A 24853-nucleotide genomic window follows, 5' to 3' on the forward strand; every position below is an offset into this window, starting at 1 on the left:
GGTCCTTTTCTGCAGAACTGCTGCTTAGCCAGTCGGTCCCCAGCCTGTAGCGGTACATGGGATTCTTCCTTCCTAAGTGCAGGACTCTGCACTTCTCCTTGTTGAACCTCATCAGATTTCTTTTGGCCCAATCCTACAATTTGTCTAGGTCACTCTAGACCCTATCCGTATCCTCCAGAGAATCTACCTCTCCCCCCAGCTTAGTGTCATCTGCAAACTTGCTGAGGGTGCAATCCATCCCATCATCCAGATCATTGATAAAGATGCTGAACAAAACTGGACCCAGGATGGACCCCTGGGGCACTGCGCTTGATACTAGCTGCCAACTAGACATCGAGCTGTTGATCGCTATCCATTGATCCTGACAATCTAGCCAGCTTTCTATCCACCTTATAGTCCATTCTTCCTATCCATCAAAAGACAAGCTTGGGAGCCTAAATTCATAACTTTTCCTTAACACTAAGAATCAAGGACTGAACAGACACTGGAATTTCTCGCTTATTACAACAAGCTATAATCCACTAACACCCCCAGCAGCCTTCCCCCATCTTACTTTCCCCTCCTATGGCAGGAGGGTGTTAACAGGCCACTTCACCTTGAATGGTCCCTTGAAATATGTGTTAGCTACTTATGCTAAACAATCTGTTCCACCTCCTATTTACCTGTGACACTATGTGTAAGTTTCCTAGACCTGAAGAAAAGCTCTGTGTAAGCTCAAAAGCTTGTCTCTCTCACCAACAGAAGTAGGTCCAATAAAAGATATTATGTCACCCACCATATCTCTCTAAAACAACACTGCACATTCAACCGCAGAGTAACTTCAGAGGAGTGGGGTGCCCACTTTAATGAGCAACTAGTGATGACAGATCAGATGGTGCAAGAAAATGAGACACATTGTAATAATGGGACATAAAAATATCCTGAGAAAAACATTCAAGAAAAAAACAGAAGCACTGCAGAAAAGATATGGAAAAAAGAAAGTAACACATAATTATGAGGAACAATTAAAAATACTGAAGGAAGAATTAAAGATGACAGAAGTTGAGTTTAAAAGCAGTTAAATAGCCCGTGAAAATGAGTGTTTTCTTTGGCAAAAAGATCTAGCAGAAAAGGGAAAAGCTCTGGAACAGTGTAATGAGAGGGATTTAAGAAAGAGCCAGAAATATGTTTCATCAGACCAGGAAGTCCAAGGAAAAAGCCAAGATAAGACTGGCCAAGTTATTTGGCAAATAGTGCAGATGACCTTGGAAGCATTTAACTTTATATTCTACTCCCAGGGGAATCCTGCACCAAAAAAATAAAAATTCTGCACACACAATTTTAAAATTCTGCATATTTTATTTGTCAAAATAACACAATCTTGCCAGTTTCAATTCTTTTGGTAATTTATTTCAAAATACCTGTCAGCAAATATATCTGCAATAATACAGAGAATAAAAAAGATTCAGGAAATATTTTTGGACAAATAGATTCCTTACTAGGCCTATTAATACAGACTTGATGTACCTTTGTTGGCAGTTATCTTCTGTTTCAATGAAATTAAATATTTCATTTAAACAAAGTCATTATACAAAAGTGTGTTATAAAAAAATATTGTAACAACTTGGCCTAAGAGGGTGCTAACATCCTTAAGGACTGTTTTGTATCTGTCTGTCAAGTCTTGTCAAAGTTCAAGCTTCTCTGTGTACTGTAAGGTATTTGGATCGTGCCACTATAGCAGGAGGGGGGTTGGTGCGTTAGTGGTAGTTTAGTTCTAGGATAGCAGGTGGTTAGCATGGGGAAGGGAGACCCGGGTGTGTGTGTGTGTGTATAGCTCAGTGGTTTGAGCTCCCTTCCAGCTCTAGGAGATTGGTATATCTCCAATTATTACTTTATTACATGTTTCTTTCTGTGGGTTGGGTCATGTACATGGTTCGCCAGCCAACACCTCTTTATCTTGGAAGGTGGCATTCTTGCCTCCGTGCCAGTGATAGGTGGGAGCGGAGGTGGGTAGGTTCAGGTTGGCAGGGAATATAAGAGGGAGGGCAGCACCACTAGAGTCAGGCCTGTGCAGAGAGGTCCAGGTGAAGTGCTACCATTCAATGCATTTTGGTGTAAATCACAAATTCTGCATAAAAAAATAAAATTCTGTGGGAAACATTAATTCTGCACAAATTCTGCATTGCGCAGTGGCACAAAATTTCAGCAGAGTAAATTCAAAATGGTTAGAAAGTGGTAAGTGAGTGATGGAGCTTCCTTTCTGTTTGCTTTTTTTTCCTCCTGATTTTAGCTGAAATATTCATTAATAAAGTTTCAGTACTTTGTAAACGTAGTGTAGCGGACAGACCTAAATATTGATGCAAAAGTGGTTATTAATAAAATCGTTCTAATTTATTCTCATGAGGTTAGGTCATTACAAGAGTTCCTGCATGTTTACTGAATTTTCAGAGACATCTACAGTTATTCTTGGACCCTTGATGTTAGGAGAATATAATAACTCATGCTTTTGTATTTTGTTGTTTATTTTATTTAATGAAATGTTTGGGGTAATTTAAAGAAATTCTGAGGAAATCTGCTTCCTGTCACACAGGGGCAAGCCTCAAGTGTCAATGGAGACTGTTTTTATACAGAATCTGAAATGCAGCTTAACTTCTACCTTACTTTAACATTTTGCGCTATTTTCTTCTATGCTATGTTTTAAAAGATGAATATAAGCATTGGATACTGTGCTTTGTATCAAATATTTGATGGACGTCTTTAATTGCAAATGATAAATGTACTGCAATGGCAGATCATAAATCCAAGAAACATTGAATCAAAAGGAAAGAACCACACAATTGTCTTCTAAAAGAACAAGCTACACTCCCATGGCTGGGAAAGGCTGACTGGGGAAGCAGCCACAGCTGGGTCCATGCCCCAATCAGGCCACAGCTGGCCCTATAAGAGGGCTGTGGGCTAGAAGCTGGAGAAGCAGAGCTGGGGAATGGCCAGAGGAGTTGGGGAGCTCCAGCCTACTAAACCCCCAGGCTGCAGGCCTTGAGGAAGGCCTATGAAAAGGTACTGGGGCTGTAGGGGGCAGCCTGGGCTTAGGCAGAGGCAGCTGGTCCTACCCCTTTGCCAATGATGAGTGGCCATTACAGGCTGCAGGCTGCCCCAGGGAGTGGGGGCTAGATGATGACTGGCAGTAGCCACTGAGGCAAGGTGGGGTTAGAGGGTTGGGGATTCCCCTGGGAGGGGAGACCCAGAATGTAGGGGTAGTGCGGTGGGCAAAGGGCACTGGGGTCCAGGAGGGATACAGGGCCTGAGGCAGGCGAGCCACTGTCCTGCAGAGGGCGCTCTGTGCTAGAAAAAGAGCTAATGCCTGGATGATCAGCAGGAGGCGCCACAGCGATGCTTTGCATCCTTACAACCCACTAACAATATTATCCCTTTGGTTGGAAATACATATACCCTCTACCAGGATACAATTAAGTGAATTAAGAGAAATGGAGTAATTTATTACCTATATTAGATTAACAGTTGAGCTATTTGAGGAAAAATGGAATGAACTGATTTAAAATAAATTGTCAGAACTTTTGCAAAAACAATATAAATACCTGCTTGTGTTGCCTGATCCCTCGTAATGCTTGATAATACTTGTACTGATTGCTAGTTGATCCTGATTAATGAACTGAGGGTCACAAGGTTCTTGTTCCAGAACCAGGAAACAGAGAACTAAAACCGATAAGTTTACTATCTTGGGAAGGTGCTTGAAAAGGACACTCACACTGAGGGCAAAGCAAAGCCTTGGTGGTTTTTCTTAGAACCAATAATAAAGACAGAATAGCTGCAAACCACATAAACAGCTAGGAAAAGACAATATTGGGGATAACTGTGGGATCATTCTTTGTATATGTTCTTAAACTTGCATGCTCACACCCTTCCGTGAGGGCCTGTGGTGAGAGACAAAGGACAAGCCCTGCCTCCAGCATGCCGAATATGTCTGATGGTCCAGGTTCCTCAATGCCCAAGATTGATGGGAGATAATAATAGCGCTGAAGGATCAAAAGATGGGAAGTTAATTCCCATCACGTGGTGATTTGCCTTGTTATAGGGCCTGAGCCCCATCATGAACATTTATTCTAATGCCCAGCCTTCCATGTCCAAATCCACTTCTTTACCCTCATAATATTGGGGGTGCATTTATCCTATAGGTTAATGTATTAATGCCATTTAACTCATTATCAGATATGTCACCTATTGCTTAAGCAATCTGCCAACGATTCTATACTAAAATATCCCAGTCCACTATCACTTCCATGTTCCTGCAGTTGCCTGGTACCATTAGGTTCCAATGCCTGTTATTAAACAAGCTAGTCCTAGTTCCCCAAATTCTAAGGGTACCTGTCAGGCCATTTATCTAAGCCAGTGGTCACAGGCCTAATATACTTGGCTATTCTTATGCTAAGTTGTTTATACTGAGGTCTTACAGGACACAGGCCTGTAGTTTTCTTATGTTACTGCTGAATATAATAAAAAGCTAAGCTAGCTCTATGGCTATGTTGGAAGGCACAATTTATAATGTCCTAGTTATTCCTTAAGCCTTACATTTTGTATTTTCTCTCTCTCTCTTTAAGGTTATGAAAAATTCTGTGTATCTTTTAGTAAAGAGGTTAATATTCACCCTCTAAAAACAACTGTGTCTTTAAGCATATACAATTTATACCACAGATTATAATAAAGTATGATAAATACTTTGGTCTTTTGCCATTTTCTTTCCAATTCATCACTTGAAAAAACACACTGGCATGTGAGCTAACATGTACACCCAGGAATGTTCCCTTTGCCTTAACAGAGCTCTTTGAAAGTATTTTAAAACATGTCTCTGTCTTTTTTAATTTTATCTTTTCATTATTTTGGCTGCAGCTCTTTATAATTTCTAGAGGTTATGCTACATGGATCAAGGGGTATGGGGTCACATACCAAATCCCGTTGGCTTCCTTCTCTAGATCAGGAGGGTCTCGGGGAGCTGGAAGATTTGGTCAACTCCTCCTCCAATTAAACATATTGGGGTGACTTTATTAACACTTAAATTCAAACAGACCTTTTTACATTCATTTTTCCTTAATAGATCTATTTGCACATATTTTCACAGAATATCAGGGCTGGAAAGGACCTCAGGATGTCATCTAGTCCAATCCCCTGCTCAAAGCAGGACCAATCCCCAACTAAATCATCCCAGCCAGGGCTTGGACAAGCCTGACCTTATGTAACCCTTCTGCTGGTCTGAGTTGGCAGAAACAAGAGCCAGGTTCAGTTTCTAGGGGTTCCGTTTCAATAACACAATGCAAAACTGGCTCGAGCCCCCACCTAGTGACCTAGGACAATTACACACCACCCCCATGGGCACCTCTAGGAGGCAATACTTCCCCTCTCGCAAACACAGAGTCTGAGTATAACAAAATCCTTCTAATAAAGGAGGGAAACAATGCGGCATTATGTTGGGGAAACAGGAATCATAACACAACCCACGAGCAGGGTCTTGCATCCAGCAACCCAAAAGATCACCCAAAGTCCCAACAGTCCAACACCCCAAAAGTTTCTGTCCTTGGTCAATGCAGCACCAGAGTTCAAAAGTTTATCTTTTGAACAAAAGAGTTTTACCCCCACCCCCCAGCCTGGGTGGAATTGGGAGGGGGGGCGTTAAGGGGCACCTTACATGATCCAAGGCCGACTGTCATGCCTCTCTGTGGGGTTCTGCTGCAGCCTTCACCGCGAGCCACTCCGCTCCACCAGCCATCCCATGAGCTCCTCCAGCCGTCCCGCAACCTGCTCCACTCCACCAGCAGTCCCATGAGTCGCTCCAGCTGTCCTGCAAACTGCTCAGCTCTGCTCTGCCAGCTGTCCCATGAGCAACATCAACTGCCCCACAAAAGGCTCCACTCTGCCATCCACTTAACTAGTGGGGGGGGCGGCAAAGCTCTACTGCTAACACCCACTCAGTGATTTTAACAATTTCAGCTGTAATAGGAGAGGCCCAGTGCAGATGCACCATTGGCCCAAAGTGAACTCAACTCAGCAGCCTGTAATGAAATTCCTAATGAAATCAAAATTAGCTCTGATATTCAACAGCAGAAAGAGGAGAAGATAGAATTGAAGCCTCGAGGTCCTCAAAAAGGACCCCATACATAAAAGGTTGTTACAAGGAGAAGGGTGAAAAATTGTTCTCGTTAACCTCTGAGGATAGGTCAAGAAGCAATGGGCTTAAACTTCAGCAAGGGAGGTTTAGGTTGGACATTAGAAAAAACCTCCTAACTGTCAGGGTGGTTAAGTGCTGGACCAAATCGCCTAGGGAGGTTGTGGAACCTCCGTCATTAGAGTCAGGGATGGTCTAGTTCAGGGGTCTGCAACCTTTGGCATCTGGCCCATCAGAGTAAGCCGCAGGTGGCCCGGGATGGTTTGTTTACCTGGATTATCCACAGGCATGGAGCTCCGCAGCTCCGACAGGCCGCAGTTCGCCGTTCCCGGCCAATGGGAGCTGCAGGAAGTGGTGGCCAGCACAACCCTCAGCCGCACCACTTCCCACAGCCCCCAGTTGGCCGGGAACAGCAAACCATGGCCTGTGGAAGCTGCGGGGCTCTGTGCCTGCGGACACTCAAGGTAAACAAACCATCCCGGCCGGCCAGCGGCTTTACCCTGACGAGCCGGGCACCAAAGGTTGCCTACCCGTGGTCTAGTTATTATGTAGTTCTGCCTTGAGTGCAGGTGACAGGACTAGATGACCTCTTGAGGTCCCTTCCAGTCCTGCACTTATGTGGTTCTATGAAAGACTGCCTGGGAGAATCCCATGATTTCCATGTTGGCCATGAGTACTTTTAAATCCTTGGGAAACCTCTGAAAGTCCCTTCCAGTTCTACCATTCTATGATTCTATGATCAAGATTGTAATTTTGTAACTCAAAGTTACTGGGCATATGACCATCTACTTAAGTAACACTCTGTCAAAACCAATGTAGCACTCAGGAGTCAGAATGTGTAAATTACTCTACATTTACGCTCTTTTTTTGGTTTAAAAATGAATGCCGATATTCTGCAACAAATAGTAGGCCCCATAGTAAATTCCACAGCTGCAGAATTACAGATACAGAGGCTCCCCGAGTTATGTAAACCCGATGTATGCAAATCCGAGTTTATGGAAAAAATTCTGTAAACTAGAAATAGGAGTGGTTTGGATTGTTTTGCACGTAATGATCGGAGATACGTTTCCGACTTACGCAAAATTCGAGTTACGCAAGTCGGGGAGCATCTGTACACAATTCTGTTCCCTATTATTTATCATTTGCATTACAGTGCGTCTCAGGGGCCCTGACCAAGATCTGGATCCCATTGTGCTGGAGAACATAAAGCACAGAAAAAGCAATCCCTGCTCCAAAGTGTTTACAGTCTGTATAGAAAAGACAAATATGTCCTGTTTATGTTGCACATTGCAAATACTGTAATCAAACATGTCCACAGCAGAGTTGTAACTGGCTCTCCTGACTCAAATATAGTTCCACTATGGCTGTACTTGTAGCTGAGCTGCTTGTCAGCATCTCCTGTGCGCTAGGGGCTTTAGTTTCACTTTGATTTTTTCACGTGTTCCTCTCACTGCTCTTTGTGACAAGCTGATCTCCACAAACTCAGTTCCTGTAAAACTCTCCGAGGTTGTTCTTCCCTTAATGGTGACTTACTGACCCATTTGGACGCACACCTGCACACACACAGAAGGGGACTGAACTCATTCTTTGCTTTGCTCCCGTACCTTTGCCAATCCAGCAATTTGGGCGAGAGCATCCGAGACTGTTTCGTAAGCTGAAGAAAGCAGATGAGCTCCCAACCCTCCGGGTAAAGCAGCAGCAGCAGCCTGGAAGGCTGTTGTAGAAGTCAGAAGGATTTGCAGGTGTAGGAGATACAGTATGTCCTGCGAGCAGAGCTGGAAGGGGAGAGGTAAAGCATTGCAGGGGGTGAGGGGGAAGGAGAGGAGAGGGGTGGGGGGATGGTTCAAACTTGGCTACAATGTCAGAAAAAAAAATGTATCGGTGAGGCTTGTCACTGAACGTGTTCCTGCGTTACAAGGGACAATGATTTTCTCTCTTTGGGATCTAGCTATACCAAAAACACTCTGATCCCCATTTCTACATGGGGATGAGAACACACGTATGCAATGATTAAAAGGTATAGCAGAGACTGACTGATGATATTGTCTGGGGATAATTGAAACTTTCTTGAACTGAACTTGGCAGTAAATGTGCTTGATAAGCTCAGCTCCACGTTACACGTTGGCTGTAAGTGATAGTCACCAGACAAACATATTTAATATAGAATTAAAATTGTGGTTTGATGATCAATGCACCCTTCCTAACAGGGAGAGTTAAATGCCCCAACTGCAATCTTGGAAAACAAACAAATGTGGTATTAAGGTTGCCCCCTCCCCCAATCCCACTCCCCATATCCCTTATGTAAGTCCCAGAGCTAGGAGGTGTGAAGGGAAAAAAGGCACTCTGTGCTGTCTCTATAAGAGAAAGGGGAAAACTAGATCTGACAGTCTTAACTTACATACATTCACCATAATGCAGATCCATACAGTGTTGTTTATTTAGAGTTGATTTGTCATGTTTTTAAACTGTCATGTAACTTAGTTTATGAAAGGGGAATAAACTAGAAATGATACACCCTAGAGAGAGTGGGGCACCCTGGGCTGAAGAGTACTGGGTTCAAATTGGGTAGCTATTATTTGTTTTACCATAGTGCATAGAAAGTCCTAGTTATAGACCAGGACCCCGTTGTGCTGTACAAAGATGGTGCCTGTGACGTTGCACTCCATATGTTTTATGGAAATATGTTTATGAGGGGAATATGATATAACTGGAATATGCTTTATGCAAAAGGTCTCTTGTAAAGTATCATAACAAAGGTTATAACCTACTGAATATATTCCCCCTATTTGTATGCATGTATCATTCTTGCATCTGAAGCTAGAAATTTGAAGTATAACTCTGAGGTCCTACTGTAATTATGCAAAGTGTGGGCCATTAATAGTGGTTTAAAATCTTGATGGCTCCCATTGACTAGGACAATTGGTTGCAAATGGCTTATTTACCTGCAAGCCTTCCTGTGTACATGTGGGCCAACCTAGGAAGAATGGAGACTAGGGGTCTTTCAGTGACATGTGACCATGTCACATGATACTGGAATCCATCTTAGTCCTTGTATTTTTCCATTGATGAGGCGGGGTGGGGACAAGCACATACAAAAGATTCCTGCCTTGTGCCAAAGCTATAAAAGGGGATGGAGCAGGACAAAAAGCGGCCACTCATGAGAAAACCCCTGCTTACCACCTGAGATGTCTGCTGGAACTAACAAAGACAATACCAGGGAAACGATTGGGCCCAGACTAGGAAGGAGTCTAATCTGTGAAAGAAGCTTATTGGAGCATCTTTGAGGGTGAAATATTACCTGTAATCAGTTTCTTAATGTATTAGCTTAGACTTGCATGTTTTGTTTTATTTTGCTTTGTGACTTACTTTGTTCTGTCTATTACTTGAAACCACTTAAATCCTACTTTTTATACTTAAACAAAAAATATTTTATTATTAATTAACCCAGAGTAAGTGATTAATACCTGGGAGAGCAAACAGCTGTGCATATCTCTCTATCAGTGTTATAGAGGGTGAACAATTTATGAGTTTACACTGTATAAGCTTTATACAGAGTAAAACAGATTTATTTGGGGTTTGGATCCCATTGGGAGCTGGGTGTCTGGGTACTGGAGAAGTAACCTGCTAAACTGTTTTCAGCTAAGTCTGCAGCTTTGGGGGCATGGACCAGACCCTGGGTTTGTGTTCCAGCAGGTTAGCGTGTCTGGTTCCAAAAGGCAGGATTCTGGAGTCTCAGGCTGGCAGGGAAAACGGGCTCAGAGGTAATTTCAGCACATCAAGTGACAGTCCCAAGGGGATCTCTGTGATTGTGACAGGTCTTGTTACCATCCCTAGTGTGACAGGTTGGATCACAGAACCCTCCTTGGGAGCTGCCACCTGATGTGCCAAGACTACCTCTGCCCCTGCTTTCCCTGCCAGCTCAGGACTCCAGCACCCTGTCCTGCTGAGCCAGACACTCCCGTCTGCTCCAACAAAGACCCAGGGTCCGAATTACTTGCCCCAAAGCTGCAGGTTTACCTCAAAGCAGCTAACAGAAGTGTTCCTGTCTCCAACACTCAGATGCCCAACTCCCAGATGTCTCCCCCACCGTTTGTGTCTCGGGCCTTAGCCAGCGGGTGGCCCAGTCCATCAGTCTTTGGGCCCCTGTCCATTGGGCCGACAGGAACTTTTGGCTGTATTTCTCTGCTGACAGGCCCACCTGGTCTAGAATGGCCACCCTCATCATCTCATAATTCCGAGCCTGTTCCTCACTCAAGGCCATATAGGCCACTTGAGCGTCTTCTGCCAAGTAGGGGAGCCAGCCGTGGGGCCCAGGTTGCCCTATCCCATCCGGTGCCCATGGCTACCCACTCAAACATACCGAGGAAGGCATCTGGGTCATCTGACGGGCCCATTTTACAGAGCTCCAAGCCTGGTGGCTGGGTGCCATCCCCTACCGCGGGACTCATCATTCGTTGAGAGTTGCTGCTTCACGCTGGCCTGCTCTCTTATAAAGTCCTGTAGGCTTTTTTGTGTTCTGCCTGTCAGGTTAGCGAGGCCTGTCTCTCTTCCTGGTGGGGATGCTGGAAGCTTTGCAGGGCCTTCTGCATCTGCTCGTGCTATTTGATGAGCCATTGCAGGGTCTCCTCCATCTCCAGGCCGCCAACTACGTCCATTGGCCCAGGATCCTGGACAAGCTCCCGTGCATAGCAGGGCACAGGCAGGCCGCTTTGTCTTCTGCCACTTCTGCACCCACAAACCAGCCAGAGACCTGTGATTTGGCGCAATCACCGGTGCTATTTATTTACAGTACAAGTTCCCACCAACTTGTAGCCACTGACAGCATCAGGCTTACAGCATCTGTGCCCTTATTGCCAAGAAGGCTAATGGCATTTTGGGCTGTATAAGTAGGGGCACTGCCAGCAGATCGAGGGACGTGATCATTTCCCTCTATTTGACATTGGTGAAGCCTCATTTGGAGTACTGTGTCCTGTTTTGGGCTCCACACTACAAGAAGGATGTTGGAAAAGTCCAGCGGAGGGCAACAAAAATGATTAGGGGTCTGGAGCACATGACTTATGAGGAGAGGTTGAGGGAACTGGGATTGTTTAGTCTGCAGAATAGAAGAGTGAGGAAGGATTTGATAGCTGCTTTCAACTACCTGAAATGGGGAGTTCCAAAGAGGATGGAGCTAGACTGTTCTCAGTGGTGGCAGATGACAGAACAAGGAGCAATGGTATCAAGTTGCAGTGGGGGAGGTTTAGGTTGGATATTAGGAAACACTATTTCACTAGGAGGGTGGTGAAGTACTGGAATGGGTTCCCTAGGGAGGTGGTGGAATCTCCTTCCTTAGAGGTTTTTAAGGTCAGGCTTGACAAAGCCCTGGCTGGGATGATTTAGTTGGGTTTGGTCCTGCTTTGAGCAGGGGGTTGGACTAGATGCCTCCTGAGGTCCCTTCCAACCCTGAAAGTCTATGATTCTGATTTTATGACTGCTATCTTCTGCAGCCAGCAGGGGAGAGTGGTCTCTAACTCCCCCCCCGGCTCCCCTCCTGCCAGCCTTTATGTAGCCCCTGGCTAACAAGGACGACAGCTGTTCCCCATTTGCCACTTAGGGCTGGGCTTACACAGCCAGCTCCAATTCCCCTTTCCTGGTTGGAGCTGGTGTGACAGAGGGCTGGCTCAGGGTTTCCTAGCCAGCACCGTGTCACACAAATGTATACCTCTAGGAACAAAGAAGGTAAGCTGTACTTACAGGATGGGGGACTCTACCCTCGGAAACAGTGTCTCTCGGAAAAAGATTTGTGGGTCCTAGTGGATAATAAGTTGAACATGAGTTCTCAGTGTGACACTGTGGCCAAATTTCTTAATTAGAACCTAGGGTACATAAACAGGGGAATCTTTAGTAGGAGCAGAGAGGTTATTTTACATGCGGAATTGGCTCTGGTGCAATCACTGCTAAAATACTATGTCCAGTTCTGATGTCCATATGTTGATAAATGGAAAAGGGTTCAGAGCCATGAGAACAATTAAAGGATTAGAGAACATACCTTTATAGTGATAAGCTCCCGGAACTCTGTCTATTTAGCTTAACAAAGAGAAGGTTAATGGGTGACTTGATTACAGTCTATAAATACCTACATGGGGAACCAATATTGAATTATGGGCTCTTCAGTCTAGCAGAGAAAGGTATAACACAATCCAATGGCTGGAAGTTGAAGCTAGATGTATTCAGACTGGAAATAAGGCATTACTTTTTAATGGTGAGCGTAATTAACCATTGGAACAATTTACCAAGCGTTGAGGTGGATTCTCCACCACTGGTAATTTTTAAATCAAGGTTGGATGTTTTTCTAGAAGATCTGTGATAGGAATTATTTTGAGAGGTTTCTGTGGCCTGTGTTATACAGTGGTGTGATGGGGTATAGAGTTCCACACTGGAACTGAAGGAGTTAAGAAGTTCTGGGCCCCGGTGACTCTGCCCCCGCTACCTGTACAGCCTGCTCCTGCTGGAGGAGGAGCTTAATAGGGAGCCACACAGCTCAGAAGTGGACAGACGTATCCCAAGAGCTCCCGAATGAGGGAACTGCAGAAACCTTCGCTCTCAGGAAGAGGCTACGAGCTGAGCCCAGCTGGATTTCTCCTCTCTTATGTTGAACTTTGAGTCTTTTTGGGGAGGCGAATGGCAGGAATTAGCCCAAGGAGGCACCCTTCAGGCGCTCCAGGGTGCTTGATCCTGTTGCCTCTCATAAGGCCCTGGGTTGGAGCCCATTGGAGAGAGAGGGCCCAGGCCCTTGTTGTGTGGAAGGGAGATTCATGCCCTCGGCAGCAGCCCTCTCAGAAGTAAGGGGAGGATAGAGACATTCAAAGCCCTGAGGCAACGATGAGCCACCTATAGGGGTCAGAAGGTGGACTTACATCGTCACCACAGGTAGGGCCTTGGGACTCTGTATATTTCTTTGAATTCTGTTACTTCAGAAAGTGGCATGAATTGGCGTCCCAACTGGAGGGTATGCCGGCAAGAGTTGTTGTTGAAGATGAGGTGTGTGGGGAATGGAGGCCCAGTGACCTAACCACTAGGGGACACTACTGGTAAGCCCAGCCCCCTACCTCTCAGAAGGGGATGAAATTAGATTATCACAGTGGTCCCTTCTGGCCTTGGAATCTATGAATTTCTATCAGGAGACCTTTTCATTTGGGCTAATTTGTCTTCCTGTCTCCCTTTTTCATAACTTTTCCCCATCATCATTTCTTGTTGCATGTGTTTCGAATATTGTATATCAGGGGTGGCCAACCTGTGCCTCCGGAGCCACACGCAGCTCTTCAGAAGTTAATATGAGGCACCTTGTATAGGCACCGACTCCGGGGCTGGAGCTACAGGTACCAACTTTCCAGTGTGCTGGGGGATGCTCACTGCTCAACCCCTGGCTCTGCCACTGGCCTTGCCCCCGCTCCTGAGCCTGCTATGCCCTTGCTCCTCCCCCTCACCCTCCAGAGCCTCCTGCACGCCACGAAACAGCTGATTGGGAGGTGCGGGGAGGGAGGGGGAGGCGCTGATTGGCAGGGTTGCTGATGGGTGGGAGGTGCTGGGAGCGGGGCTGGGGGAGCTGATGGGGGGGCTGCTGACGTATTACTGTGGCTCTTTGGCAATGTACATTGGTAAATTCTGGCTCCTTCGCAGGCTCAGGTTGGCCACCCCAATTTCTCATCATTAGGCTCACAAATGGGGTAGGTCTATCAGTCCGCAAGTCTTACAACCGCCGCCCCTAACACAGGGTGGGCCCTTTGCAGCAGTATCTCGAGCACCAAGGGAGTGCGTTGCTGTCGGTGTGCTGGGGCCTCTGCCTGACACAGACGCTGGCAATCAATAGTTGCTGGTAGCTATGGATACGTCACAAAATGGCCTGAGGCTTATCCCATAGGAAATCCAGAGGCTGTGACAGCAGCAAGGGTTCTAGTGAATTAATTCTTCACCACATCTGGGGTCCCAAGTGAGTTGCACAGGGATCTAGAGGCGGATTAAGGTTCCATGGGGCCCTTGGCCAGAGTAAGTGGGGGGCTCCCTCCCCACAACTTCTACTCGCAGTCCCATCCCCATTCCGCCCCTTCCTCCTGCGGTCCCGCCTAGGACCTCACACCGTTCTCTCTCTTCCCCCATGTCCCCGCCCTTGTTCTACCCATGATCCCCCCCATTCTGACCTCCCCACTGCAGCCCCCCGTTTGCTCCCTGGGGCTGCAGTGGGGAGCTACAGCTCCTCCAGTCTTATGGCTGCAGCTGGGGTCCTGGTGCTAGGGCTTCCCCTGCTTCCCGGTGCTTCTGCTGGAGAGCATAGGGGGGCTTCCCCTGCCCTGCCCCGCCCAGCGCTGATGCCGAGGAGCATAGCAGAGTCAGGGAGCAGGGGCTTCCCCTACTCTGTCCAACACTGCTTCCAGGGAGCAGGGGTGGGGCACTTGTCTGCTGGGCGCTGGGTGCCCATTTTTTACAGGGCCACCTAATTGGATGGGGCCCAAGGGCCCATTGGCTAATCTGCCACGGCATGGATCAAAGGAGAAACTGTGACTCCAAAGTGTTTCATCAGGTTTGCCAGATTCTAAGGATCCCCAACTCACCCCATCCCAGCACACCCACAGTCTGTTGGGAAGGTTCAATTGGCTGCTGGTGGCTCAGCTGGCTACTGATGATGATAATTGGAGATATACCAATCTCCTAGAACTGGAAGGGACCTTGAAAGGTCATCGACTCCAGTCCCCTGCCTTCACTAGCAGGACCAATTTTTTTTGCCCCGATCCCTAAGTGGCCCCCTCAAGGATTGAACTCACAACCCTGGGTTTAGCAGGCCAATGCTCAAACCACTGAGCTATCTCTCTGCCCCAAATGGATGGGGACCACCATGTCCTAGTCCTTGTGATGGCTGATAGAACAGCAGGCAATGAGATTATGAAGCGTAGCCCAGAACTCCTGTTTGGCCAGGAGCTCAGCACCCCACAAACCTCTTGAATGGAGTCCCTGAAGAGGAACAGAGGGATTTGAACCATCTGGACTATGTAGAAACCCTACACCTACAACCCACAATAGAAAGAGTTCACAACTTTGCTAGAGAAAATGTGAGGACAGCCTCTGACAAACTGAAAAAAACTCTGTGATGTAAGGTCATGCGGGGAGATGTTTAAGGGGGGATCCAGTTCCACAATCTTAGCAGTTTCTGCTCCAACCAAAAAGAACCCACATGGCTAATGGCTCAGGCTAAAAGGGGTAACAATAGCACATTACTCATGTGTTCTGTGAAAGTGAAATTTTGAATATTGAATTGTTGCAATGAGCTACTTGTAAAACAAGCAGAAACTACAGATAAAATATTATTCAGAGGAATTATTATTCAGTGAATTCTGAATACAAATGAAAGGAAATCAGTCTGTTTGCACAATTCACTGACAGAAAACAGAGGCAAGAGAGTTTAGCTGAAATATCCATTAACAGTTATCCTCACAGCTCCAGTTTGTCCGTTGCTACCTTATTACCTGTGCAATGATGTTATGCATATAATTTGTTTCCCACAGATTCACATGCTGATGGTCAAGACCCTGGAGGACCTGAACTGAGAATTGTGCTTGTTGGTAAAACTGGAGCTGGGAAAAGTGCGACAGGAAACACCATCCTTGGCGAGAGAAAGTTTGAGTCCAAGCTGAGTGCAAAGTCAGTAACTGAGACTTGTGCTAAAGGGAGGGTAACATGGGATGGGAGGGAGGTTGTGGTTATCGATACGCCCAATATTTCTGATACAAAGGCCCCTGATGAAGCACGTACCTGTGAGATCGCTCACTGTATCATGCTCTCCTACCCAGGCCCCCATGCTCTGGTGCTGATTATACAGCTGGGCTGTTACACTGAGGAGGATAAGGCAGCAGTCAGACGAATACGGGAGATTTTTGGAGTTGAGGCTCTGAGGTACATGATCGTCTTATTCACCCGGAAAGAAGACTTAGAAGGTGACTCACTGAACGATTATATAAGAGACTTGGACAACAAATATATTCGGGAGTTGATTACAGATTGTGGGGACCGATGCTGCGCTTTCAACAATAAAGCAACTGGCACAGAAAGGGATGAGCAGATTAATGAACTGAGGAAAGTGATTGAGGAAATTGTGGAGGTGAATGGAGGCCAATGTTACAGCAATGAGATGTATAAATATGCCAAAGAGAAGATTGAACAACAAGAGAGGGAACTTGAGAAAAAGTACAGAGAACTAGAAGAAGAAAAGGTAAAAGATATAATACATCACTTCAAGGAGAAATATAAAAATATAAAGGAAGGCTTAAACTCAAGGCCAGAGGAAGTAAAGGAAATACATCTAGAACTAGGCGAGACTGTATATCGAGCATTAGAAACGCTGTCAGAAGCTCAGAAAGCCACAGAGGCAGAACAGGAAGAAAACCTGCTGAAAGAAATACAGAAATACTACAAGGAAAAGGTAAAACAAGGGAAGAAGGAAGCAATGATGGTAATAAGATTAGCTCTGTATTTTCATATTTAATTACACTTTCTCCTGTGCAAATGGGACCTAAACTAAATTATGCAGTATTTAGGGGAATCTAGCCTTGTGAGCAGGGGCGGCTCTAGGTATTTTGCCATCCCAAGCACGGCAGGCAGGTTGCCTTCGGCGGCTTGAATGCGGGAGGTCCCTGGTCTCGCGGATTCGGTGGCGCACCTGCGGGAGGTCTGCCGAAGCCGCGGGACCAGCGGACCCTCTGCAGGCATGCCACCGAAGGCAACCTGCCTGCCGCCCTCGCAGCGACCAGCAGAGCGCCCCCCGTGGCTTGCCGCCCCAGGCACGCACTTGGCGTGCTGGTGCCTGGGGCCGCCCCTGCTTGTAAAGGGCTGAGTACTGAGGGGTCTGGCAGCCAAAGGCACTCAGCTGTTCAGCAGATTGAAATCCCAGGGCTGTAATGATAATTACACTGATCACCTTTAGAAAGTGATTTGAAATCTACTAATGAAAAATGCGATATGAAAGCAAAGTGCTTATTAATTATTAATAATTGAATTATGTTTTAATTATTAGTATAAATGTAAGTGCCTGGCCTACCATCTCTAAACCATTTACTCTTATCTTTTCCTGGATCATCTCCCTTGTTGTTCATCTCCTTCTTAATCAGCCTCATCAACCTGTCTTCATACGACCGTTTTTCTGTGCCTGTCATTCCTGCCTCCCACCCTGAATCTCCCATGTGTCTGTGTCCTTTCAGAGATGGGCTAATTAGCACTGAACACAGCGTTCCAGGGGAGGGTTTTGTTCATGCAGAATTAGGCTTGCCTAGTGCTGCCTTGTGACCTTCCCAGAAGAGGGCGGTCGATAAATCTCAACCTCTGAATCCTGGAAATACAGAATTCCGAGCTGGAGTGAAGGTTGGAAGTTGGCCCAGGGACTAGAGGGGCTCAGAGCTGAGGCAGGAGAGGGTAGCAGGGTATATGCTCCGGAGCTGGTTTGTGTGGGGAGGGGCTGTGAGGCCGGGAGTTGAGGCAGGAGGGGTTGAGGCAGAGCTGGGCTGAGGCAAGGATGTGTGTTGGGCAGGCAGAGTCACGCTGGAGGCTGCAGGATGGGGGGAGGGCATTGAAGCTGAACAGGGAAGAGTGGGAGTAGTTGCAGGAAGAGGAGCAGCAGTGCAAGTAAGCAGGTCCGCTCCGGTCCTCCGTGCCAGCAAGCTATTTATAGCCGGTATGGGGTACCGCCCCCAGCCCCTCCGCGGAGCCGCCTCTCAGGAGAACAGGGCTGGGAGCGCTACAGCAGAGTCCCCCGCCCCGCCCTCTGCCCTTCCAGGCACAGATGCAGCTCCATGGAAGGGCAGGGGGCACGGCTGGGAGGGGCACCTCCTCCGGCGGCTGTACCGCCCCAAGTCCTGCCCCTTGGTAACGTGGGATGGGGAGGGGAAGAGCATGGGGACTCTGGGCTGGGGGTGGGACAGAGTCATATGGAGAATCAGGTGGGAAGGTCATCTGCCCCCTTTAGCGCCCCCCATACTGGGAAGAAATTAATTTTACTTGCACGGTTGCACCACTGGAGAGGAGCCAGAGTTGTGGACCTTGGGGCTTGTGATGACTGGGGTTTGTGGGACCTTCCTGCTTCCTGTTCCTGTTTGTTTCCTGGGTTCTGCTCCCTGAACTCAGTATTGCTGTTTGTGCTGTGGAAAGGTGGTGTGGGTGCGTGCAAAGCGTTTGGTGTGCACAGCCATGCAGGCCCTGGTGCGACATATCTGCCATTCAGACTGTAGGGTGACCAGACAGCAAGTGTGAAAAATCGGGACAGGGGTAGGGGGTAATAGGAGCCTATATAAGAAAAAGACCCAAAAATCGGGACTGTCCCTATAAAATCTGGACACCCTATCAGACTGTTACATTCTATTCAGACCGTTGCTGATCTAACTGGTTCATGGCTGCTGTGTGTTTTGACTGATAACTACATGCATATCCTGCTTCCTCTTTTGTGTTTTTTGGGACTGCTGTTCTGGGGTGCACCAGAGAGTAACGTTATAGCGACAGGTGCTTCTAGTCTGAAACCCATGCTGCCTGCACATCCTTTGGCTGTTGACTGGCAATATTTTATTATTTTGTACCATCTGAAAATTTTGCCACCTCACTCTTTACCCCTTTTTCCAGATCATTTATGAGTATGTTGTATAGGACTGGGCCCAGTACAGACCCCTAGGGGACACCTCTATTTACCTTGCTCCATTCTGAAAACTGACCATTTATACCTATCCTTTGTTTTCTATCTTTTAACCAGTTACCAATCCATGAGAGAACCTTCCCTCTTATCCTGTGGCAGCTTAATTTTCATAAGAGCCTAAGCTGTATCCACTGGATCCCCTTGGTCCACATGCTTGTTGACCCCTCAAAGAATTCTAATAGATTGGTGAGGCATGATTTCCCTTTACTAAAACCATGTTGACTCTTCCTCAACAAATTGTGTTAATCTATATCTGACATAAATGGGTTAAAAAAAGAACTAGATAAGTTCATGGAGGATAGGTCCTTCAATGGCTATTAGCCAGGCTGGGCAGGGATGGTGTCCCTGGCCTCTGTTTGCCAGTAGCTGGGAATGAGCAACAGAGAATGGATCACTTGATGATTATCTGTTCTGTTTATTCTCTCTGGGGTACCTGGCATTGGCCTCTGTCGGAAGACAGGACACTGGGCTACCTGGACTCTTGGTCTGACCCAGTAGGGCCATTCTTATAGACTCATAGACTCATAGACTTTAAGGTCAGAAGGGACCATTATGATCATCTAGTCTGACCTCCTGTACAATGCAAGACATACAATCTCACCCATCCACTTCCATAACAAACCCCTAACCTATGTGTGAGTTATTGAAGTCCTCAAATTGTGGTTTGAAGAACTCAAGCTGCAGATAATCCTCCAGCAAGTGACCCGTGCCCCATGCTGCAGAGGAAGGCGAAAAACCTCCAGGGCCTCTGCCAATCTGCCCTGGAGGAAAATTCCTTCCCGACCCCAAATATGGCGATCAGCTAAACCCTGAGCATGTGGGCAAGACTCACCAGCCAGCACCCAGGAAAGAATTCTCTGTAGTAACTCAGATCCCATCCCATTGAACATCCCATCCCAGACCACTGGGCATACGTACCTGCTGATAATTTGGCAATTGATCTTTGATTAATTGCCAAAATTAGGCTATCCCATCATACCATCCCCTCCGTAAATTTATCAAGCTTAGACTTAAAGCCAGATATGTCTTTTGCCCCAACTACTCCACTTGGAAGGCTGTTCCAGAACTTCGCTCCTCTAATGGTTAGAAACCTTTGTCTAATTTCAAGTCTAAACTTCCTAGGGTCCAGTTTATATCCATTTGTTCTTGTGTCTACATTGGTACTAAGCTTAAATAATTCCTCTCCCTTCCTTAATATTAATTCATCTGATATATTTATAAAGAGCAATCATATCTCCCCTCAACCTTCTTTTGGTTAGGCTAAACAAGCCAAGCTCTTTGAGTCTCCTTTCATAAGACAGGTTTTCCATTCCTCGGATCATCCTAGTAGCCCTTCTCTGAACCTGTTCCAGTTTGAATTCATCCTTGTTAAACATGGGAGACCAGAACTGCACACAGTATTCCAGATGAGGTCTCACCAGTGCCTTATATAACGGTACTAACACCTCCTTATCTTTACTGGAAATACCTCACCTGATGCATCCTAAAACTGCATTCGCTTTTTTAATGGCCATATCACATTGGGGGTTCATAGTCATCCTGTGATCAACCAATACTCTGAGGTCCTTCTCCTCCTCTGTTATTTCCAACAGACGTGTCCCCAATTTATAACTAAAATTCTTGTTATTAATCCCTAAATGCATGACATTTCACTTTTCACTATTAAATTTCATCCTATTACTATTACTCCAGTTTACAAGGTCATCCAGATCTTCCTGTAGGATATCCCGGTCCTTCTCTGTGTTAGCAATACCTCCCAGCTTCATGTCATCCGCAAACTTTATTAGCACATTCCCGCTTTTTGTGCCAACGTCAGTAATAAAGGTTAAATAAGATTGGCCCCAAAACTTATCCCTGAGGAACTCCACTAGTAACCTCCTTCCAGCCTGACAGTTCACCTTTCAGTACGACCCGTTGTAGTCTCCCCTTTAACCAGTTCCTTATCCACCATTCAATTTTCATATTGATCCCCATCTTTTCCAATTTAACTAATAATTCCCCATGTGGAACAATGTCAAATGCCTTACTGAAATTGAGGTAAATTAGATCCACTGCATTTCCTTTGTCTAGAAAATCTGTTACCTTTTCAAAGAAGGAGATCAGGTTGGTTTGGCACGATCTACCTTTTGTAAAACCATGTTATATTTTGTCCCAATTACCATTGACCTCAATGACCTTAACTACTTTCTCCTTCAAAATGTTTTCCAAGACCTTACATACTACAGATGTCAGACTAACAGGCCTATAGTTACTCGGATCACTTTTTTTCCCTTTCTTAAAAATAGGAACTATGTTAGCAATTCTCCAGTCGTACGGTACAACCCCCAAATTTACAGATTAATAAAAAATTCTTGCTAATGGGCTTGCAATTTCATGTGTCAGTTCCTTTAATATTATTGGATGAAGATTATCTGGGCCCTCCAATTTTGTCCCATTAAGCTGTTTGAGTTTGGCTTCTACCTCGGATGTGGTAATATCTACCTCCATATCCTCATTTCCATTTGTCATCCTATCATTATCCCTAAGCTCCTCATTAGCCTTATTAAAGACTGAGGCAAAGTATTTATTTAGATATTGGGCTATGCCTAGATTATCCTTAACCTCCATTCCATCCTCAGTGTTTAGCAGTCCCACTTCTTCTTTCTTTGTTTTCTTCTTATTTATATGGCTATAGAACCTTTTACTATTGGTTTTAATTCCCTTTGCAAGGTCCAACTCTACATGGCTTTTAGCCTTTCTCACTTCATCCCTACATGTTCTGACCTCACTAAGGTAGCTTTCCTTGCTAATCCCGCCCATCTTCCACTCCTTGTAGGCTTTCTGCTTTTTCTTAATCACCTCTCTGAGATGCTTGCTCATCCAGCTTAGTCTACAACTCCTGCCTATGATTTTTTTCCCCTTTCTTGGGATGCAGGCTTCTCTGCCTTTAGATCCATGAGTTCTTCAGTCCAATCCACTTCCCTAACTAATTTCCTTAATTCTTTAAAGTTAGCCCTTTTGAAATCAAAAACCCAAGTCACAGATCTATTTTGTTTATCCTTCCATCTAGTTTGAACTGAATTAGCTCACTCGAACCAAGGTTGTCCCCTACAACCATTTCTTCTATGAGGTCCCCACTAGTCACCAAAACCAAATCTAAAATGGCATCCTGTCTTGTTGGTTCTTCAACTACTTGGTGAAGGAATCCATCAGCTATCACAGCCAGAAAAATCTGAGCCCTATTATTGTTACTAGCACTTGTCCTCCAGTCTATATCTGGGAAGTTAAAGTCTCCCATGATCACACAATTCCCATTAGTGTTTACGTCATTAAAAACATTAAAGACGTCTCTATCCATATCCAAATCAGATCCCGGCGGTTTGTAGCACACCCCAAGCACTGTCTCAGGGGAGGCTCTAGTAGCTTTCTTCCCCACTGTCATTTTTGCCCAGACAGACTCTGTCTTATCCATTCCATCACTTCTTATTTCTTTACAGTTAACCTCATCATTGATATACAATGCTACCCCACCACCTTTGCCTTTATTTCTGTCTTTCCTAAACAGCACATAGCCTTCAATACCTGTACTCCAGTCATGACTATTATTCCACCATGTTTCTGTTATCCCTATAATATCCGGTTTCACTTCCTGCACCACTAGCTCTAGTTCCTCCATTTTGTTACCTAGGCTCCTTGCATTAGTGTACAGACAGCTTAATTTTTGCCGTTTGGCTTCATTGACATTCTTTATCCGGTTAGGCACAGACATTCTACCACCAGCATCACCTATTAGACTGGTATCTACACTACCCTTCCTCCTTATGTCCATTCTTCTGCCCATGGCTGTATCCTCTCTTACTTTGTTTTCTTCCCTCTGAATGTTGAATTCTGGCATGGAGATTACCTGGACATCTCCCAACCATCTCCCCCAAATTCCTAGTTTAAAGCTCTCTTAATGAGTTGTGCCAGCCTCCATTCTAGAAGCCTATTTCCTTCCTTACTCAGGTGAAGTCCATCCCAAGAGAACAGTCCTCTGTCCATGAATGCTTCCCAGTGGCCGTACATCCCAAAGCCCTCCTTATAGCACCACTGCCTGAGCCATCTGTTGATTGCCATAATCTTGTCACATCTTTGTTGCCCTTCTCTAGGAACAGGCAGGATCCCACTGAAGATCACCTGAGCCTCAACTTCCTTAAGCGTCTTCCCCAGTCTGGCATAGTCTCCCTTGATACGTTCCAGTGAGAATCTAGCCGTATCATTCGTTCCCACATGAAGGACAATCAATGGATTCTTTTCCGCTCCCGTTAGGATCCTTTTCAGCCTCAGGTCCACATCCCATATCTTAGCACCCAGCAGACAGCACACCCTTCTGTTCTCCGGATCAGCTCTAGTTACAGGCCTGTCTATTCTTCTCAGTAAGGAGTCCCCAGTCACGTAGACCTGCCTTTTCCTGGTGACAGTGTGAGTCGCCGGTCTATCCCCTGCTCCCACTGGCTGCAAGTCCTCTCGATTCCCATTCGCTCTTGCAATCCTCTGCAACCCATCCCGTATCCTCCTGGGGCTCATATTTCGTGTTGTCTCCATTGACTCTTCCCCTCTTCCTGTAGGACTAGTTGCTCGTCTCTTTTTCCTTGCCCTCTCACTTCAGCGACCACCTGCCATGCCCCTTCTTCATTTTCCAACTCCACAAACCTGTTCCTGAGCTCTATTTCTCCTTCACTGGCCCGTCTTTTCCTCTGCCTGGTTCTCTTAGTCACTTGCTTCCACCGTCCACTTTCCTCACCCAGCAGTCTCCCCTCAGAATTCTTTGGTCCTGCTTCCATCTGCAAGTCTGAGCTTTTCCCTTCAGCCTCCTCATGTCTTTGCTCCATCATCTGCTCGAACCCCCTTCTAAACTCGACCAGTTTTTCCACCTGCATCTCCAGTCCTCGGATCTTTTCTTCCATCAGCTCTATCAGGCGGCACTTAATGCAGACAAAACTCTTTTCAGGTACCCCCTCCAGGATCATGTACATGCCGCAGCTTCCACATCCAGTCATCCTCATTGTGTCTTTCACTGCTGCCTCTCTATCGGTCATAGCCTTCCCACCTAAATCCTGTTAGTGCAGGAAACACAAACCAAAACAATCCCCCAACAGGCACCAGAACACTGGCAGAACACCACCCACTCCTTTCACTAGCCTGTTGGTTTCTTTGCCTAGGTCTCTACGTCTCCCCCACAACCTCTCCCTGTAAACTCCCCCTGAAACTCCCCTGTTTACAGCTCTGTTTGCGGGCTGCTGTGCCGCTGCAGCTATCTATGCCGCTGCCTGACTGACTGGCTGGCTACCTTTCTGGACCCCTGAGCAGAGAAGTCCCACCCCCCAAGCAGGGCTCAGCTTCTCTCCCAGCACACTGCCCCTACCAGCCTCCACACATATTACTTTGAGTCTTTGGCTAGCTGTTCCCCAAATTCTTATGTTCTTATGACAATATCATTCTTTATTATAGTTTCAACCAGTTTGCCCAATACTGATGTCAGGCTTACAGGCCTGTAATTCCCAGGATCACCTCTGGAGCTCTTTTTAAAAATTGGCATCACAGTAGCTATCCTCCAGTCATCTGGTACAGAAGCTGATTTAAATGATAGGCTACAGATGACAGTGAGTAGTTCTGCAGTTTCACATTTGAGTTCCACATTTGAGTTCCTTCAGAACTCTTGGGTGATACCATCTGGTCCTGGTGACTTATTGCTGTTTAATTTATCAATTTGTTCCAAAATGACACCTCTAATGACACCTCAATTTGGGACAGTTCCTCATATCTGTCACCCAAAAAGGATGGCTCAGGTTTGGGAATCTCCCTCATATCCTCAGCCATGAAGACTAATGCAAAAAATTCATTTAGTTTCTCTGCAATAGCCTTATCGTCTTTGAGTGCTCCCTTAGCACCTCGATCATCCAGTGGCTTCACTGGTTGTTTAGCAGGCTTCCTGCTTTTGAAGTTTTTTTTTTTCCTAAGATTTCTATTACTTTGAC

General features: G+C 46.1%; 1 protein-coding gene across 1 annotated transcript in view; it reads left to right on the top strand.

The window, feature by feature from the left end:
- Nucleotides 1–7615: 7615 nt before the first annotated feature.
- LOC120397108 overlaps nucleotides 7616–24853 on the top strand; it is a 32690-nt gene continuing 15452 nt past the window's right edge. Inside the window, exons 1-2 of the mRNA XM_039522619.1 lie at nucleotides 7616–7943; nucleotides 15691–16604. Of these exons, the coding sequence (XP_039378553.1) occupies nucleotides 7913–7943; nucleotides 15691–16604 (945 nt within the window). The 5' untranslated portion in view covers nucleotides 7616–7912. The remainder of the gene's footprint in view (nucleotides 7944–15690; nucleotides 16605–24853) is intronic.

This window comes from Mauremys reevesii, linkage group 2 (assembly GCF_016161935.1).
Source record: "Mauremys reevesii isolate NIE-2019 linkage group 2, ASM1616193v1, whole genome shotgun sequence".
NCBI classification, from domain to species: Eukaryota; Metazoa; Chordata; order Testudines; family Geoemydidae; genus Mauremys; species Mauremys reevesii.